Source organism: Ochotona princeps, chromosome 18 (genome assembly GCF_030435755.1).
Source record: "Ochotona princeps isolate mOchPri1 chromosome 18, mOchPri1.hap1, whole genome shotgun sequence".
NCBI classification, from domain to species: domain Eukaryota; kingdom Metazoa; phylum Chordata; class Mammalia; order Lagomorpha; family Ochotonidae; genus Ochotona; species Ochotona princeps.
In genome coordinates, this window is record NC_080849.1 from 50315751 (window position 1) to 50336668 (window position 20918).

General features: G+C 47.1%; 1 protein-coding gene across 5 annotated transcripts in view; it reads left to right on the forward strand.

Annotated features, from left to right (window-relative positions):
• PIEZO2 (piezo type mechanosensitive ion channel component 2) overlaps window positions 1-20918 on the forward strand; it is a 405850-nt gene that overhangs the window by 245442 nt on the left and 139490 nt on the right. For all 5 annotated transcript variants that reach the window (XM_058676955.1, XM_058676950.1, XM_058676952.1 and 2 more), the window contains 3 exons: window positions 773-935; window positions 13800-14010; window positions 15474-15687. In XM_058676955.1, the coding sequence (XP_058532938.1) occupies window positions 773-935; window positions 13800-14010; window positions 15474-15687 (588 nt within the window). The remainder of the gene's footprint in view (window positions 1-772; window positions 936-13799; window positions 14011-15473; window positions 15688-20918) is intronic.

Below are 20918 nucleotides of genomic sequence, written 5' to 3' on the forward strand. Positions count from 1 at the left end.
TGTTATTTTATACATATGTATTTCCCGTATGTTATTTTACAGATACATTAATTGTCCTTTTCCTAAACACATGATCGAGGGTCCCATTCCACTGGAACCAAAGTCAGCAAATGATCACTGTCTGTTTTGCACATTGGAACAGGTGACTCTGCGAAGCCCGTCCCCCCCTCCCACCACCCCCGTCCCATCCCCAGTCCCCAAGTGGCATCCAGCCCCCCAGTCAGACTTAGAGCTAACTCCGGGATTCTAATTCCACGTTCAGTATCACTTCCCTAAGAGAAGGAAGGACACATACAGGATGCCCTTTTCTTGGTGCGCCATGAATGGCAAAATCAACTAAGGACACAAATGAAAAGCTCGTGATTCAAGAACTGCTTTCACATTTTCTGCAATTGCCTTTCTAACTTTCACTTATCCAGCCAAAACTAGTTTAGCTGTTAGTATATTTATAGATTTTAACTACTGCAGTTAAATGGTAAATGTCTGTATTCGTGCCGGTCATGTGGCTTTATTGACCAACAATATAGTTCTTCGCACGTTTTTGAAAATTGTTTTCGAGTTCTTTATAAAATTTCTGACATGTCCATGAAACATTTGATTCATAGGCAATTTCCTAAGACTCGGCCATGGATGCCTTGCTTTCTGATACCTGTGGGCAGGAACTGGGGAGGGCCTTTTACTTTCAGTCATTTCTGAGAGTGAAACATAGTAGGAGATGTTAGAACCATACAAAAAAATAACTAACTTTGGTCTTTCTCCTTTTCCTCCTAAGCTTAAAAGGAGCCGACGCTGGCAACGGGATCCGCGTGTTTGTACCGGACATTGGCATGTTCCTCGCCAGCCTCACCATCTGGCTCATCTGCAGGAATATCGTTCAGAAACCAGTGACGGAAGAAGCAGCACAGGTTAACCCTGAGTTTGATCACGAAGAATTGGTAAATCTCACTGCCTTTGTCTTCCATCTTTGAGTTCTGAGGCTCTGCCACGTTCCTAGGGTGGAGAGGTATAGGAGCCGTGTGCAAATATGCAGTCTACTGTTTGACATACAGTACTTCGTGTTAGCAAATCTTTATGTCAACCTTGGGCGCTCCCCCGGGAGCACACTCCCATCGCAGCATGGGATGGGTAGACGGGGTTAGAGGCCAGAGATATCAAATGCCACAAGGCATTCATCAGGCACTCCAGAGCATCATTCAATAGTATATCAGATGGCTGACCTTGTAAAGCCACTTAGCATGATGCAATCAGGAGAGCTTAATTACTGCGAATCGGGGCTTAAGTAACATCTGGCAGTTAAAAGGAGAAAAGTTCTCCTTGAAAAGAAGCATTCCAGCCTGACCCTCGTGCCTTTCAGATGGTGGCAAGATCAACCCAGTGTGCTTTGGTCAAGGACTTCCAAGCACTCCAGAAGGAAAGATACTTGTTGGGAAAAGAATGGAAATGGAAAAAAAAAAAAAAAAGGTCTGGGTGGTGAGTGAAAGGATTGTGAAGCCCAGTGAGCTGGAAGGGTTCAGCATGAAGTACACACTGGGTTGATGTGCAGTGGGGTTGACTGCAGGTGTAGAGTGCATGCCGCGACTGCCCGCACTCGCCCGTCCCTGCGCGCAGGGTGGAGGTCTAGGCCTGTTGCTAATGAAGTGAATTTAGATGACATCAATTGAGCGAGTCATCATTTAGTAATGAAAGAATGAAACGTGCAAAGAAAGAAGTTACGAAGAAAAAGTTGGACATTTGACCTGAGATACTTCAACTACCAAGTGTTTTCTGTTCTAAGCTTTGGTAAGAAATTTAATTTTGAAACCGAAGTTAATTGAAATTATTGAGAATATTGACCACTAAGGCAGCCAGCCAGGAAGGAAAATTCCCAGTTGTGGCAAATGCTGTATGTGCCTCACACACACACAAAAAAAAAATCAGAAAAGTACCTTCTGTGTTTATTTAAAAAGAAATTTGGAGAGAATGCAATTCAGGAAACGCGTGCAAACTGGACATGATGTTACAGCTGAACACCCTTATAGGTATAAGCTGGGTACTCATATTGTGTATCAAGATTTTCCCCCTTTTAAGGCAAACATTAGAAAGGAACTGGGGGTAAAAAAAAAAAACTGTAGCAACATCACTCCTGGCAGCATTTACATCCTAGTGTACCAGCCGTAGAAATCTTGCGAGAACAGAAAATGGATGAAAGTATGAAAGTACTTTTTCTAGTGTTGACTCTATCATTTCAAGAAGTGAAGTTAGATTTTTGAATATCTGCTTGTATTTTTGAATTTCTGTGTTGAAATCGTATGGCGTTTATAGTTTAAGATTCTGTTTTCAATAAGGATTACCAGACATTGCCTCCAGAGTGTGGTGGAAATAAACCCACTGGTTGAAGTTCTGTAGGCTTCGGGCTTCTCCTCACTGCTTAGCACAGCAGCATGGTCTCCATGTCCTTCTCAGTTACCTGGAGGGCACAAACAGACAAACTTGGAAGTGAGGCCTGGAGGCTAACACACGTTGGCACAATTGTGTATTCTTTTTTTACCTACAAGATGAAGATCAGAACAATACTGGTTCAGGTTGTTGTGAGTAATAAAGCAGGGAGCAAAGCAAAGTCCCCTAGAAGCAAAATCCCCTAGACCTGCTCGTCTCGGTAGCTCTGTAAACTGGTGCCTGGTCTCCCATTGGTTCTCTCCGGTTTTGAGAGGTACTACGATAATTTTCAGGTCAGGGTCCTCTTAGAATTATGTAACTCTTGTAGGAATGTGTATCCTAGCTTTTATTCCGAGTTCTTGTTCCTGTGTGTGAAATCAGAATTTAAAACAGATGAGCAAATCAAGTGCAACAATAAAATCAGGATTTATAGAAAGTGAGAGTGAGAATACGTTCATGTAGGGGTGCAGGTCACCCCACAAGGAGAGAAGCCCCCCACGAGAGGATCACACAGGTGCGAGTGTGGGAGAAGGCTAGAAAAGGCACCGTAAGTGGCCTCACCCTTGTCTCACATCCCCTTTAAGGGGGTGGGAGTTGCTGTAGAGCAGGTGCCCTTTACTAAGGGTGCAGTTTGGGTAGGCTCAGGGTGTGTGAGGTTTTCTGCGAGTTTCATTTCATCTCCAAGTGGAGTTGTGTCTCCTCCATCCTAGTCCTGGCTGAAGTGCAGGTGTGTCGTGGGAGAGTGGATGCGCTGGGCTGTCGTGCAAAGGGGATGCCGTTTCAGTGTGGGGCTGCACAGAAACTGTGGGAAAACATTCCAACTCACTTTTCCATAACCCACTTCCCACTTAGTTCCCCCATGTCAGAACTTAAATTAAACCGTGTGTTTGAGGTCTGCCCCCTTGGTGGAAGCCCTGCATCTGAAATTTGTCCCTAATCTAGGCCATCTCCTACGATCATGGATGATTTATCGAAGGTTTTGAAAAAGATGAAATGCTATTATTATGAACTTGTTTTCCTTCTTGGTTAAGCTGGGTTTTTTTAAGCTAAGTTATCTATAATTTCCATTCTCTTAGTACATTCCAGCACATCAGATAGCCCAGGAGAAATTAGGTAGTGGGCGAGTCCTCTGAGATTCCGCCACGGAGAAATATTTCTTAGCTGTGACAAGCTGGGCCCAAACCTGAAAGGAATCCACACAAGCAAAATAAGCAGGAGAATTTATTTTATTTTTGAAGATCCTCACATACTTCCTGCTGCTTATAAATCTTGCCTTTTGCACTTTCCAGTGTTTGGCTTTGGAGGATACAGAGAGAGTAGTGTTTGCTGGCACTCCTCCTTCTTTCATTTATCTCAATGGAGAAGTGGCAAGGTTAATCCTCGGGTGCCTGGGAGAATTCCTTCTCAAGTGCGGAACTGTTTTAAGGAGAGTCCCTGGGGAAGACCCCGGGCATCCAACCATCCTCACTGACTCCATGAGGAGCCTCCAGGCTGCTGCCGCCTTACAGGTGTTCACAGAGCCAAGGATTCCCTGAACACCCCCCCCCCCCAAGGGAAGCAGGAGCACTGTGGGAGGCTCTGCCATGCTCTTGTAGTTTACAGAGAGCAGACTCGAAGAGGAAACCACAGGGCTTCAAATGCCACGAAGCCTGTTTCTCGAAAGACACGCTTGTGGTCTGGTCTGTTTTCATTCACACGCGTATCTACAAATCAGCTGAGGGAAAGATTTTTATTATGAACTCTTTCAAAACAGAAGAGCAATAGTACACAAATTAAGCTGTAGAAAATAGTTGTCTATACATTAAAACATTTTAGAAGTTCACGGAAATGCATATTTTTTTAAAGATGTATTTATTTTACTGGAAAGGCAGATGTACAGAGAGGAGGAGAGACAGAGAGGAAGATCCTCCATTTGGTGATTCACTCTCCAAGTGGCCACAATGGCTGGTGCTGTGCCAATCCAAAGCCAGGAGCCAGGAACCTTTTCTGGGTCTCCCACGCGGGTGCAGGGATCTTCCTCCCAAGGCTTTGGGCCGTCCTCGACTGCTTTCCCAGGCCACAAGCAGGGAGCTGGATGGGAAGTGGAGCTGCCGGGATACGAACTGGCTAGGATTAGAACCTGCATCCAGAAGGGATCCTGACGCGTGCGTGCAAGGCAAGGACCTTAGCCACGGCACCGCTGTAGGCCCAAGGTCTTATTTGAATTTTTAAGCCAATAAAAGTTATGTTTTAATAAATTATTATGGCAACTTTCCATTAAATCAGATGTTTATTGAGACAGGAACCAGTCATAGCTTGGTATAGAATGAGTGGCATCTTCTTAAATGACTGACACATCAAATACGAAGGAAAGCAAGAAAATTCCCGTGAGAAGTCCTTGTCCATTTGCTAAAAACAAACCCCCAGCATTTAGTTCCCCTCGTATCATTTAGAAAGTCATCCTGAACCTCAACATCTTCACTCTGCTTTCTCATCCCGGATCCTGTGGCCTCACGGGCCCCCTGGATTGCAGCTCCAAGGTCTAGGTCCTGGTAGGGAGGCATTAAGCATTTCTTGACTCCAGCCGAAGGTTTAGTTTAAAAGTTGCCTGCTCTAAGTCTGCCAGACACTGTCTTTTCAAGCTGGCAGATGCGAGCATTTGGGATGTGGAACCAGTCGGAGCGGCAGGAGGCTGGGCTATCGCCCATTTGCCCTGCAGCCCTCCTACTTGGTGACTCAGACTGGAGGTTCCAGGGGCACGGCTGGTTCCGGGGCACAGGGTGGTGGAGGTGTACCTTTGCCACTTCCCACGGTCGCGCTCAGGAACTGGGTGAAACCTCCTGACCTGTGGAGATGCAGCGCACCTGTTCTGCAGACTTGAGGTGAAACTTTTTGCAAATCGAAGTTAAGTGCCTTTCCATGCCATCAGCATGGCATTACATCAAAGAGAAAGGGGCTTTTTGTTGTTCTGGTTGTTAATATAAATTATTTAGTTCTTTTTATTTATATATTCAATTACCTTATCATATAATTCCATTGGCTCTGGCATTTCCCTTACCCCCTCAACACATCCCCTTCCCCCTGCTGGCTACCTCCATATTTTTTACAAGAGTATAGTCCTTCATGAACATTCTGCTATTTAAATGTATCCTGACATCGTAAGTACACACGATGGCAGAGTCCAGCATCCTGTTGTCAAGCTATAGTGAGCAGTTTCATTGGGAGTCCATCTTTGATCTGGAAGTAGAGAGGCACACTGCACTGTGTCCTCACATCTGGCTATGATAGGAGGCTTTTCATGAGCATTGATTGTAAGCCTGCCGCCTTCAGGAACACTTCAGCGTTTCTCCAGGACACAGTTCACTTTGGATGCAGGATGAGCTTTATTGCCACAGTGTCTTCTCACGTGGTTGCTAAGTGAAAGGTGGATGCCCATTCTCCCTTGCCCTCATACTGTGCCACCACACCTGGGAAGCATGGCTGAGCGCAGTGGGTCAGTCGCCCCAGAAGGGCGGGGATATTGTCACTGACAATTTGCAAACTGAGTGAGCTTTGCTTGCCGCGAACTGGATAAACAACACCTAACAAAAGTAACAATGAACAATCAAGGAGTCAGCTAAAATGGCTTTAAAATAGTAACAGGAAGCTCTTGCATACGAATGGCAACTGCCTTTTTGTTTCATCCATTTGTTAACTTGTTTAACATCATTTATCCATGTGTACTTAATCTCTGCCTATTGCAAAGAATCGAATCTCCCAAAGGAACCTTTCTTTGTGGAGCGATATTTCTAGATCGACATTTTGAAAATTTTCAGGATATTTTGTTCTAGTCCTGAAATCTTTGATAGGTGGCTTCCTGCATTTGAGTTGCCAAGATCAACAAAACAACCACATTGGAAGCTTGAACAGATGGACTGCAGAGCGATGTCCCTTGGATAGGGGGGCCTGGAGAGGATGATCCCGGGTGTCCTCGTCCCCGTGCCATGCACCTGCCAGGGAAGCAGCATCACTCAAGGAATTCCTGCTCCTTCTTTGAGCAGGAAATGATCCTGTGTCTGGGAGTGGAAGAGACACGTGCTGACTTTTCCTCTGAGCTTCATGCAGGCTCAAGCATCACCCAGGTACCCAAGCCAGAAACTCTGGTACAGTCTTAGATTCCCTGAAACGCTTGTTCTTTCCATGAGCAAGTCCTCTGGATTCTGTCTTCAAATTTTGTCTGCACTCAACTCTCTCTGAACCCACTGCCCTGCTCCTCAAGAAGCCACAACTTCCCCTTAACTAGATTCAGAAACTCTCCAAATGGGTCTCCCCACTGCCAGCTTCTGTTCTTCTGTTCTACGGAAAGCACACCTAGCATCCAACTCTTCTTATAGAACGGAAGATCAAATCATAGCACTTCATTAGATAAAGCATTTGTTTGGATGCTCATGAAATGGTTAGGATAATAAGCCAGCCTTCTAAGCATGATGCTTGAGGCTCCGTAGGGCCTGGCTGCATCCTTCCTTCACAGCCTCACACTCCACTGTGCCTTGCAGCTGCAATCTCTCTCTGTCTCTCTTTTTAAAAATATGTATGTATTTTTATTGGAAAGGCAGATTTACAGAAAGAAGGAGAGACAGAAAGATCTTCAATCTGCTGGTTCCAAGTGGCCACAACAGCCGGAACTGAGCCCATCTGAAACCAGGAGAGAGGAACTTCTTCTAGGTCTCGCATGAGGGTGCAGGGTCCCAAGGCTTTGGGGCGTCCTCGACTGCTTTTCCAGGCCACAGACAGGGAGCTGGATGGGAAGTGGAGCAGCCGAGATACAAAGTGGAGGTGCCCATATAGGATTCCGGCTTGTTCAAGGCAAGGCTCTTAGCCACTAGGCTAATGCACTGGGCACCAACTGCAATGTCTTTATACCTAGGTGGTTCACACTCTCCCCCTTCTCTGTCTTGCAGTTTCCTGTGCTATGGACACTGTTCTCCTGGCTCTTGTCCCCTTATTTCCACAGAAGGAGGCCTGAGCACCTTTCCAATGACAGATCACCGCTGTCACCGGGCCACCTTTATTCTCATCACAACCTCTCCTTTGTTTCACATGCCCAATAGGTTCTGCTGTGTTTCCTGTCTCACTCACTAGACCATATGCTTTCTGAGGGAAATGATCCTGTCTTGTTTTTAGTTATGGCCCAAAATAATTGAGTAAGACACCCTTCATGACCATCATCGGCCTACTCCGATAGTTGATGAGCCTGGAGGCCTGCACAGAGCAAACCAAAGGACAAAACTAAAGTGACAAGGCTTTAAGGAGAAGGGCCAGCCCTGGGGGCAGACACCTGTGTCTGCTGTCCCTGGCAAGGCGTAAGAGGGTCTTTTCTTAGCTTCGCATTGGAATTAAAAGCTGGGAGTCAGTTTCAGACAGAGAGACAGAGGAGAAATTTCATTAGCAAAGTGAACAAGTGAATGAAAAAAGGAAGGGGCAAGCACCTCTCAGAAGGGATGTTGGAGATGGGGTGTCAGGTGGGATGTCTTCAGAGAGCGAGAGAGAAAGAGAGACTGAGATGGGGGGGCAGTCCCTGACCCCTCCTTGTCTGGGCAGGAACCTGTAGAAGACCTTCCCCATTGGTGGTGTCTAACCAATTGGCTATGGCTGGGTACTTGGTGCGTTGCCCAGTTGCAGGTGTTGCTGGATGACTAATAGATGTGCACAGGAAGCAGTTTGACCAAGCGTGGAGTAGAGACCGGGAGAGTGGTCTCACAAGGTTTGCTCATGGACCTCACACAAGATTTTAGTGGGGCTTGAATGGTCTCATCTGCCATGTTTGCTCTGGGGGCCGGCTTACCCAGGGTGAGCCCTGATCGATGGGGCCTTGCTGAGCCAACAGCCAGGAGTGTGTGCTCAGTGCCTCTGTGCCTGTTGTGTACAGCGATGGCCTAGACTAGTATCTAACACGGCTTTCCTCTTTTGTCTTCTTGCTGTCTTTGCCAATCCATCCTCTGCTCCACCACATTTACCTTGGCAATGACTGTACGAGGCCCTGTAGTCGGATTTAGACTCCCTTTTCCTATGCCCTGACGCTCACACAGTCTCATTTGACAGGCAATTACATGTAGCTGGTTTATTCCCTCTGCATGACTACAAAACCACGGGCATCCTCTGGAGGATTCTTGTGGATATCCCTCCCTGCACCCTACACTGGCTTGGCACAGGACCCAGACTCACTCAGCAAGTGCCGAGTGGAGGGCAGGATGCATGGTCAAGGCAGCGAGCTCTGATTCCCAAGCACCTGCAGCTCTCTCCACCTCTTGACATTTTCACAACAGAGACATAAGGATTGGGGTTTTGGGTGCCTTCAAAAGACTGCTTTTGTCATCACTGTCTGCATGCTTGACTTCTGCAGAAAGCACATGGGTATGTCATTTACAAGAGTGAAGCACAGCTGCTCCATGAGGAAATGGGCAGTGCAGTCGCCTCTGGGGTGGATTATAAGAGCTAGTAGATTATATAGATGTGTGTGTTGCGTGTGTGCATACGTGTGTGTATAAATGCCTTTTCCCATATAGTCACTCGGTGATGTATTTTTAAAAGATCTCAAAGGAACTGAAACATTAATGTAAACCAGTGCGACATGGCCAGACTCCATTGTTTTCCATTCCGCTTTCTAAGAAGACTGGTGCCCTCCCAAACTTGCTGATTGACTGGGAGGAGTCATTTTAGATTCAATGCCGTCTGAGGATAGATTGTAAACATATGTGGTAAGAATCTCAAGGGCAGGGCACTTGTGGTGGGATTAGAGGTGGTTCCTGTTGTTTGTGTTTTGAAAGCCTGAAGATGCTGCAGTCACCATGCTAACCAGTGGCCGCCAGCTCACTCAGTAGTTTTCACGTGTCCTGTGCTAACCTTGCCCGCACAGTTGGTAGCTGAAGGCATTCAAACACCCGCTTTTCCAAGTCAGTTAGGGGGCTGCCCGAACCATTCATCTGAAAAAGAAAAAGATCTTCCCCAAATGAGTCTAGCAACCGAATCAAATATTTGCTTTATCTGAGAAACACTCTCACGTTAGACTTACATAATACCTCTGAGAGCATACAGTCCACCTTCCTCTCCACCTTCTTGTTCCTAGAGCGCAGAGCGAACGTTTTTCTTCTGTAGGGAGTCAGCCCACTTGCCTTTCCCTTCCTAAGCTCTTCTATTGAGATGAACCCATTCTGCTAAGATAAATTGTTAACTTTGGATAGTAAACAATGAATAAGCAGCAAGTGACACTTTAGCAAAATGCTACCTCCCCTTGCCTTCCTTACGTGCAACTTGATTGAGTTCCTTACGTGCAACTTGAACGCACTCTAGAAACGCCTTTCAAAGCTTGGTTTCCACCATGAAAAAGAGGAAAGTGGACCCAGGGGCGTGAAAAGCTCTGGTCTGAGACCTGAAGTTTGAAATGTTAAGGGGGTTAGAAAACACATCAGTATATTTTGCAATTAAAGAACGCTGCTAGAAGATTCAAGCAGTGTTTCAGATTGTGACTGTTGAGCTGAGCTCTGGCATTGAATACACGTCCCAGAGGTTGCCAGGGCCAGCCTGGCATGGGCTCTAAACCAGCTTCAACGCCCCCGAGCTCTCTGATCACACGCAGGTTCCATTATGGGGCAATGCAGAAAGTTACTTCCAGATTTCTGATTTAGGGCAGAGGGATCCCACAACACTTGGTGCTTGAAATGAGAGGCACTACTTGCCATCAAATGTGAAAATCGGGCGCTTGTTTTGGTTTTGTTGACTGTGTTATTTTTAACCCACGTCTAGTAGTTCTGTGTATTTAGAGGGAAATGTGGTGCTTTTCCCCATGTCTATGCTGTAGAACGCACAAACCCTGCAATAAGCATTTCTGTCCCTGCCCCTAAGTGCCATTTCTTTGTGTTGAGAAGACATGGAATTCTTTTCTTTGGCTATTACCTTTAACTACGCGCTGCGTTGCGATGCTAGGAGGTGAGGTCGCAACAGCTGATCAGAAGTCGGTCTTGGCCCCCTTTCCGCTATCGCCCAGCTCCTCCCCAGCCCTCAGTGTCCAGCAGCCACCACTGCACTCTGCTCGGGTTTTCAGATGCCACGTGTGGTCCTGGTGCTGTTTATTGCTATGCGCATAGCTTACTTAGTGTAATGTCCTTTCTGGCTTGCCATTATTGTCCCTCATGCCAAGATTTCCTATTGAAATCGAACTTCCAAAGAGATAAGGTCCGAGACTTACAAGTCTTTACATCAGTTTTGGATGCTGACATGGACAGTAATCGTATGGAATGTTGTATATGACGGAACCCAAAGGGGTTCCGTCTCTTTCAACACCCCTTCCTTCTTAGCCCCTAAGCCAGAGTCAAGTTGCATTCCAATGCAGACACACGGCCAGAAGGCTGCTTGTTAGTAAATATGGCAGAGCGGGCTGGGTTGAGCCAGAGCCCCCGTGTTTATATTTCAGCAGATGAATCATTTAGGAGGAAAGCGTGTGCCTGTAGGAAGACAGCGTAATGTGACTGATGTCAGTCCTGGCCCAACCAACCAGGACAACAGGGCCGCTGGAGCCCGACCTCCTGCAGGCACAGCTCTCCCTCCGCTTAGCAGGTTTAAAAAGTGGTTCCAGCTGAGGTCCCCAGGGAGTGTTGTATAAAAATGCTACAAGGCCTGTAGAACAGTGGGTTGTTTATGCAAGTCACGGGGCCCCTGTCCTGCCACCCTGAGGTCAGGGAAATGCGTTTGCATAACCTCCCCAAGGCTTCGCAAGCAGAGATTTCGATTTGATTTAATCTACATCCGCAGCAAGTCTATAATTGAATAAGAAGTCATTTATTACGAAAGTTACAAGTGTGTTTCTGACTGTGACCCAGGCAGCCCTAGCTGCAGTCTTGCTTTTTATTTTTTCCACAAACAGGGATGGAAGGGTTGGGCAAGCTTCTCTCTTGGAGGGAGACTTTTCACTCCTGGCCCACCTGTGGTGAGGGGACAGAAGCCACGGACGCCCAGCCTGTGTGCACCCGGGGACAGGGGTGTCACCACAATAGCTCCTGTGGATGAAGGCCAGCAGAAACAGACTGGGCTACACAGGAGAGCTGGGATGACAGCCAGGCCAGGGGAGCTGGGGACAGGGTGCGAAGAAGGCAGAAGCAGACCCTGAGAGCTGCTTCTCACCTCTGCTGCTCCCCTGACGGCCACCGCAGTGTCTTGGGAAGCGCATCTTCAGGTCCAAGTTGTGTTCAGGAAGATCCCAGAGGAGTTCAGGGTGGGGACTGCAGATTCAGCGTACCTGACTCACCGGCGAATCTTGTGCTGACAGGCAAATGTGGACGGGGAGGACACGGGGCTTCAAGCCAGGAGATCCAGGATTGCTCTGTGGTGGGAGTAGACCAGGAGGAAAGGGGCACATCTTGGTGCTGCAGGGGACAGGGGAGGATGTTTGGACTGCTGCCTCCCTGCTTCCCTAAGCAGATGGGTTCTGGTCACCATTGTAGCAGCAGCTGCAGCTCGTGCCAGGAAGGGAGGGTGGCATGTGGCAGGCTGGCTGAGGTCCTTGTTGCTTCCCCTCCTGAGACAGGAAGCCAGGTCTTCCACTGGAGGAGGAAAAGGGTAAGAAGCAGGGAACTGTCCCCTGGGTGGTGGAAGTGGGATGCTTGGTGTCTTCCCAAGCATGCCGTAGAGCCTTGGACCAGCTCTTCCAACCACACAGGTCTGATAGCGACCTTCTGATGGCCTGAATGCGGCTTACACGTCACCGCCTCTGAGGGGCTCCTTCGACCTTAGAACCTGAACTAGCCATGCATGCAGCCACAGCTCTCTCGTCCATTTGGGCGTCTCAGAAAAGCATTTGTTACTTGGTGATGCCAAGCCTGTGGATTTTCCCAGCTTCCATGTTTCCTGCCGTGTCTCTTACCAGACGTGCTCGGATGCGTCGGGCCTTGTATGAAGAGAAGAATTTCATGGATAAATGTGAGAGCCACTGTCTGCTTCAAGGAAAACATACAGAAATACTGTGATTGGGAACAGCGAAGCCAGAATTACATACTTGAACTGTGATTGGTCCAAGTCTGAATCTCTGTGTGTGTATTTGTGTGTGAAAGAGAGGGAGTATGTGTGTGTAAATATATGTGGGGGTGAGTGTAGGGGTGGGTGAATGGGTGTGTGTGTATGTGAGAATAAGTGTGTGTAGCTGTGTGTATGTAAGAATATGTGTGGGGTGAATGTGTTTGTACATGAGAGTGTGTGTGTCTGTGAGTGTGTGTAAGTATATATGGAGTTGAGTGTGTGAGTGTGGGTGGATTGGGTGAATGTATATAGATATAGATATATAGATGAGTATGTGTATATATATGAGAGTAAGTGTGGGGGTGATTGTGTTTATATACGAGAGTGTGTGTGTGTGTGTGGAGGGTGGAGGGCTGTGGAGGTACCGCCTGGAGCCTTGATTCACCATGGCCAACCATAGTCACCGATGGTCTGTCTTCTCGGTGCCCAATGGAAGTGGTCTGCAGGCCACTGCGGCCTCTGGGCCTTACCCCATTGACCTCACGTCCAGTAGGAAGCAGCTCCTACCAGGAGCCTGGTGTGAGCATCTGATGAAATGGCTCAGCAAAGAACATGGGAACCCACAGAGGCCAAGCCCCGTTCTTGACTTCTTGACCCAGTGTGGAGCTGGCCCTGCAGGCCCCTGGCTCTGCCGAGCAGACGGCTAAGGACGTGAGCTCTGGGGGCCGAGTCTAGACCGCTGACAGAGTCCTCTTGTCTTCAATGCTGTCTTCTGTTCACGACTCCCTTTTGAAAAAAAAAAAAAAATGCTAATTCTAACCCTTCCTGGAAAAGATCCTTTAACAAACCAACCAACCATCAAAACACCTGAGTGTATCTAGCAACACATGATGCGTAGGAATGGGGCCTCCCTCCCCCAGGCTCCCTTGAGAGCATGGAGATCTGAGTAGGGATTCAGTATCTGAAAGGTTAAGACCAGAAGCAACCAGCCAAGACCAAGGGAGTGCTCATCCTCCCCCAGTCAAGAGATACTGAAATAGCCAACAAAGATAAACTTCAGAAAGAACATCTCCTAAACCCTACACTTCACAACCACAGACAATTTTCTCAAACTCACTGGGACTTTAGTGGCAAGCTGTGAATTTGCTCAAGCAGACCCAGACAGATCAAAGCTGCGATTGCTAGTGGATGCTTCAGAGATCTTCATGCGCACCTGTGGGATGTGCCATTAGACACTTTAGGACCAGAGATGTTTCTTGTTGACCTCTTCGAGAAAGACCAAGGTGACTTGGCCTTGACAGAGACTGTCAGAGACCCAAGAGAACTAACACACAAATTCTCAAAGTCCCCCTCCTTGGTTTACCCATCAGTTAGGCAGCCATAAGGACTGGAATCTTCCCTGGTTCTCATTTCTTTAGACCGGAGGAGAGAAAGTGGACCCAGAAGAGGCGCTCATCTATGACGAGGACTTTGATGGAGGAGATGGCGCGGAGGGGGAGCTGGAGGAGAGCGCCAGGCTGAAGCTGTTCCGCAGGTTCGCCTCCGCGGCCTCCCGGCTCAAGGAGTTCATCGGCAACATGATAACCACCGCAGGAAAAGTCGTGGTGACCATCTTACTGGGCTCCTCGGGTGAGTGCCCCCCGTGCAGACCTGTGCAGAGGAGCGCTGGGAAACCAAGCAGGGACTCAGCCTTCCACTACCCGGAGCTCTTGCCCAATCTGACCACACACTCGAGGCACACAAAGGAATGGTTTTTGCTGCTCAACTTTAACTCTGAAGTTTTGGAGGCAGTTTTCATGAACCCCCTATACAATAATCATTTTTCTGTAACTACTAGAATGGACCTCTTTTGCTAAGTTTAGGTTACAATAGCAGTTACTCCTCTTCCTGGTGGGCGTGGTCACCTGCTCCGGGAGCAGCCTGACTGCTGCCCCACCAGCCACAGTTGACAGTTCTGAGGGCCTGTGTGTTTACACTGGCTCCTTCGTAATCTTAATTTAACTCTCCAGGATATACTATGTTTCTTCCGAAATTAGATTGTAATCTTCCAGTGTAGACACTCACTTCCTTGAAATTTTGGCCCTGGAATGCTTATTCCATAATAGTCTTATCTTGATCTTCTGCCTCCTGCCAGTCTGGCATCCTCCAATGTTCTGGAACTACTGAGCTCGTGAATGGAGAGCCAGTCCAGCTGCTTGGCTAAAATTGGAAAGATGAAGCAATTTAGCTTTCCTGAAAGGAAAATAGAGAGGAAAAGAAAATACAAGTTCTTGAGCATAAAGCTTAATAGTTTAAGTAGTCCTTTAAAAATGCCTCGATTATTGTAGAATCTACCTCCATTGAGCAGTAAGCCCGGTGGCCACCCTGCAACCTCTCCCACGGGCGTGCCTGACCTGGAGCCCTGCACCTGCTGCCCATGCCACCTTCCTCCCCGCAGGAGCACTGCAGGCAGAGGGGATGAGTCCGTGCCACCTACAAGGGAGATGTGGATTGAGTCTGGCTCCCAGCTTCAGGCTGGCCCAGTTCCAGCTAGTGGACGCATTTATAGTGAGCTCGGATACGGGAGCTGTCTGACTTTTTCCTTGTCTCTGCCTCTCAAAAAAATAAATACTAGTCAAAGATAAAACACAGATAAAGAAATGAACTCATTTAGCAACTCCCCTTTTGACCAAAATGTTGTCAGGTGAGCCATTTCAGAGACTTTGCCATTGTACGTGATGTTACGATGACTGACTTTACAAAGGAAAAGTAAATCTTGAAAAGAAAATCCTGTTAGGGGATGTATGCAAATTCCTGAAAGAAATGGGAGAAAAGATAGAAAGAAAGAAACGGGGAAGTGAAGATTCAAATTCCGCTGTTCTTAAGAGTGTGTTTTCATTTATTCAATCCCACAAGTGGTGTCTCTTCATTTGGTCTTTCCTTGTATTTACGAACCTGTCATTTCACATTAATTCGTATTCATTCTGACTACAGAACTGAGTTATGATTGCGGCTTTTGAAATGAAATTGACATGCTTTCCTGCTGTGACAGGTACTGAGCAGCGAGTCTCCACTTGGACTCACTTTCCGCGGCTGTGTCCCCTCCCCCGCAGGTATGATATTACCGTCTCTGACGTCATCGGTGTACTTCTTCGTGTTTCTGGGACTGTGCACGTGGTGGTCCTGGTGCCGCACCTTCGACCCGCTGCTGTTCAGCTGCCTCTGTGTCTTGCTGGCCATTTTCAGTGCTGGACACCTGATTGGACTGTATTTATACCAGTTCCAGTTTTTCCAGGAAGCAGTTCCACCCAACGACTACTACGCAAGGCAAGTGAAATCTGCGAGCGATATTTCATGGCGAGGTTGTGACAGCCAGCCATGACTTGTCTTGACATCGTGGATTTACGGTGGTCTTTCTCAATGGCAAATGCCCCGTGGAGCAGAGAGGTGGCAGCTAGGGGAAGCAGTCTAATGCTCGCATTGTGTTGGGCGGCCTGGGCTGGAAGGAAGAGAAGGGTTTTCTTAGGTACAGGTGCAACAGGGATGTGGGCAAGGAGGGGGTTCTGCTGTTCGTAGCAGCTGGAACAGATCAGCCTTCTCTGAGGAGACAGACAGCCAGAGACTCGAAAGACCAAACATCCAAACACCCAGGGTTCTCAGGTCCAATAGTTGAAGAATTAAACATAAAATAACTAATTGGTTGTTTAAGAAAAAGTTAAAAATAAGAATAAAAGGAAATATCTAATAATATGCAGCTTCTAACTGTGGCGCTGGGACTCACCAGTGAAGAGTCCAGCATCTCCTGAGATGTTTTCCACGGACTCTTAGGCCATCCTTAGGTAGTGAGGAGAAATGCCCAATAGCTAATGGCTGATGAACGGCAAAGGATGAAGAGAACGGGAAATGGTCACATATTAGATGCTTATTGAAATGTCTGATTCTGGCCTCTGCCTGACTTCATTACTTTAAAAAGTTGTTGCAGTGACAAAGGCTAGCCTCACCGGTGGTTCGCTGATTGTAAGGGAAGCACGCATTTTTGTAACAAAAGTTAATGCCTTCACACATTGATAAAAAGCAAGGTGAACACAAACGGGTCACTGGACATCGCATCCGTGTTCGTGTGATGTGACGTTTGGCGTAGGTAGCACCGTGGCTCAAGCTTTCGGGCCTCACTTCCGGTGTAAAGGGACCATAAACATAAGCCAAAACGTCAGGGGCTCCACAAGAAAGACAATCAAAACTACCTAGCATATGGATTGCTTGTCCTTTAAAGACTTGAAAACATCCCACAAACACGTGTGAAGCATGTCTCTAGGAAGATTCTGGTTCAAGAACAATCTCCGGAAGGCATCTGTGGCTAAAGGGGGGATTGTCAAGATTCAGCGAATATTAGCTGATAGCATGGAATTGTGCGGATATGATGAAATGTCACTGTTTTAGGGTCCACATGGGAAATCATCTAAAGATAAAGTGTGCTGATACATGCAATTTTCAAGTGGTTCAATAACTAATGATTGAAGGAGTTATTGAAGCTAGCGAGCAGTAGGAGGTTATACGTTACTGCACTGGGGCTTTTCTTGGCTCCATGGACAATCTTGGAAATCCAAGTGGCAGGAGGAGATGTGAGAGTCTGTGGCTAAGTTCTCCTCTCGGTCAAGGCCCTGAAAAGCGTGTGGTGCTCGGGATCTTGCTGAGAAATGAGGAGCCTGTGTGTTTAGGCAGGTGAATTCCACTGTGGTGCCAGAGTCCCGAGAGGAACGGGAATCGGCCGTCACAGCCGCAGTGCCAAGCTGTGCCCTTCCTCGAGGGCATCTGATGTAACTTTTATGTATTTGAAAACATGAAGACAGGATGTGTGTGGAAGCCCGTTTGTCTTTCTTGGATGGGCTCATGTATAAAATTTGCCTATTCAAAACTGCACCAATCAAATGATAAGCCCAATTAAATTCAATTAAAATAAAACTGAGTGCCTGACACACACTGCCTGGCGCAGACGCTCGTGCGTGTCTGTACACACAGCCTTCCTCATCTAAAACCAGTTGGCTGAGCCGATTGTGGACACCGAGAAAGTGGATAGAATTCACCCTCATGAGCCATTCTGCTGTGTAGACACACTAAACACGAGGGATCTCTTCTGTGATGTACATTCACGTGATGTTAATTTTAGGCAGGACGGAATAAATGCTGCATCTGAGCGCAGACATTAGTCCTAGACAAAATGAATCCCGAAACTATTTTTGGATATGCAGTTTTCAGTTTATTGAGCACGATAGAAACAAATGTTTTGTGCTGTAGTAAGGGCTGACATTAGAAGAAAATTGCCCCTGCGAATATCCCCTTGCAGTGCAGTTTGGTTTGGGTTTTTTGAGTTCGTCCCTGCTAGTTTAAGGATCTTTTCTGCCATCTAGCGGCAGCTGAGGGGAACTGCGAAGACTGTCTGTGACCACCTGGAAAGCCCCTGCGTACATGCGGGGAGGGGTCTTCTGTACAGGCTCAGCTGGCCTTGGGGGTCTCTGGCACTATCCTTTCAGAAGCTGACATAGGACAAGAACATCTGAGACAAGTCGTAAAAGGACGAACCTGTCTGTGTTCCTGTGGGATTTCATTTATGGGCACTAAAATTCAAATTTCGCCTTCTTCTCACGTTAATCAGATGTTATTCTTGTGTTGATTTTGTTCCCATGATTTAAACATTTAAATCACAAATTCACCAAAAGAAGTGTGAAGCCAGATTTGGCCCTTGTGCCATGGCTGGTTGTCCTGTGACTTAGATCATAGCAACCTAACAGTGTGATAATTTACTTTACTGGTCTTTTCATCGAATCATTCCATACTTAAAAGGTCATTATAAAAGGTAAGAATTATAATTACGGACATCTTCCATAATCCCTCTATTAGCTCTAAAGGCGAAGTACGGTCCTATCAGGGTGAGTGATTAGAAATTAGATTGCTTGGCAGTGTGCAGAAAATTTGCAGTGAGCAATGCGATGCATAAATGTACTTGCTGTGGTCCCCTCTCCCATCAGCTTGATGATAACAGGATATTGCATTTTATACCTTTACATCCTTGAAATTAATAACCTCCAAATACTCCCTTTTTCCTAATGCATAACTTCAACCCTTTGTTACTAAGACGAGAGTCTGAGTTGGAAGAAAATGATCTGGAGACCAGCAGAGGAAAAAAACATCACCCCATGTAGCCGTTTGTCACCACCCTTACGACCTTGGAGTCACTGGCCCTTACACACAGCTGCCCTTGGTACACACCAAGCCATCTGTCATCCCACAGCTTTCTGCCACCAGGATGACTCGCTGGTGAGAATCATCCTTACTTTTAGAAACACTGGCTTTTTGTCATTCGTATATTTCATATGTAGTCTTGATTAATGAAAACAAAATCAAATAAGGAAAAACCCTATAAAATGCAATTTGAACTCCCAGACGTATTTTTTTTTTTTTTTGGTCTGTATTCTTCCAGTGCAAGAGAATATTGGAAAAGAAAATTAAAAAGTAGATTCACTGTGGTTCAAAAAAAAAAATCTGAAACTCGTGCATTCAAAAACTGCATGGAAATATGTGTTATGAAAATACCTGCTTAGATGTCATCGTGCTGTGTATACTGTTCCCTGTAACTCACCCTCCTCTCTGGAAGAACGCATTTTTCCGTGTTACACAATGTTCCTGTCAGTGAGGCTTCAGCAGGGTCGAGGGGGTTGCTTGCGGCGGTACTACGACTCCATCACTCGCTGGGCGCTGACCTTGTGGCTGGTCTCTGCCTGTACTCTGATTAGGAACGTTGTGGTGGGCACCCCCATTCCTTGTAAACCCAAACAGAACTCACAGAGAGCAAGTTGCGACCCTGAGACCTCTAGCAGTCGAGAGAGCCCCGCAGGGCTGTGTCAGGCTTGCCTCTGCTGGAGGACCCCTATGTTTCCGGAGCAGCAGTGTGCGCACAGACAGGGGTTGGAATGCCTGTCGGCCTCTGGAGTTCATCTTGAGTTCTGTCTTTCTCTAGGGTGATGTGCTCTGCTAACCCACTGGCCCAGATGGTGATTTTGCCCTTACTGCTTCCTGTGGCACGTGGGTAGGAGGTGAACGGGGACAATTACTCTGGGACAGGGAGGAGATGAGAGGGATTCTCTTTCTTTTTTTTTGCACACAGGAGTGGCATAAACATTTTGTTCCAGGACAAAATTCAGGACTCATTATTTGACACTGATGCGACAATTAAGACATTGTGTCTGAAAGTGGGACGATTGTTTCCAGTACTGACGCAGTGCAATCTGTTACAATCCCCAAAACAAGCTTAACGGGGTCAGTGTTGTGGTACAGCGGGCTAAACCACCGTCTGGGATGCCGAGACATCGTAACCGGGTGCCTGGAGTTGGGGTCCTGTCTCCACCTTTAATGCAGCTTCCTGCTGTGTCCCTGGGGGCTTACACAATAAGCCAGGTGTCATTCTTTGGCTTCCACTGCCAACTGCATACCTGGGTGATACCCAAAGTAATGGCGACCTGAATTCATCTAAAAAAATCCCTGACTGAAGTTGGTTGGTTTGTTTGATTTTGTTTTTTGTGTCTCATCTTGAGTGATCCGGATAATGCAGATTCCATTTCCAGAGTTACGTAGGAGTGGTGGGCATGGCGGCAGGCTGCAGTTACTGCCTGCCATTTGGTAAACTGGAATGTAGGCGCATAGAACCCTCACATTTCTCTCTCAAGTCCATGAATGAAAGCCTCATTTCTAGTTTGCACCAAGATGAGTATGTGACTCAATACATCTTTAAATTGTCTTTCTTTTTTAAGACTTATTTTTATTAGAAAGGCAGATTTACAGAGAGAGGAAGAGAGAGAGGAAGAAAAATCGTCCATCCACAGTTTCACTCTCCCAAATAGCCACAGAGTTCAGAGCTGAGCCAGGAGCCTCTTCTGGGTCTCCCACGTGGGTTCAGGATCATCTCCGATGTCCTCCCAAGCAGGGAGTTGGATGGGAAGTGCAGCAACCAGGACACGAAGCGGCGCCCATATGGGATGCTGGTCCTTGACGGTGGAGGGTTAGCCTGTTGAGCCACAGTGCCACCCTCTGGATTGTCTTTCTAACCTGTTGCCGGCCTTCATTCTAAATCCTAAAGTTTCTCTAGATCATTTATGGGCATCACCACAAGAGTTGGACTTTTTGCTGACTTTAATTTCTTTTTTTGTGATTGTTCTCACCTTTACTTATGAGTCTTGGAAACTAAAGGGTGGGAAGGAATAAAAAAGAATCTTCAACCACTTTCTGGGCAAATGCCATCTTCTTTGCTGAACATGGGCACTGCAGAGAGCTGGTGCAAGAGGCAGTTCAAGTGTAAGTCTGTTTTGCTCCAGAAATTGTGAAATCCATGCATATGATGGAGGCTTTCAAAGAGTTTTCAGAGTTCCACTGTTGTAGCGAAACGGGTTCAACTGCCACTTACAACACCAGCAGCCCATGTCTGAACTCCCGGCTGATCCGTGCCCAGTTCAGCTCCTTGCTGATGCAACTGGAAAAGCAGTGGTTGAGGGTCTCAGTGCGTGGAC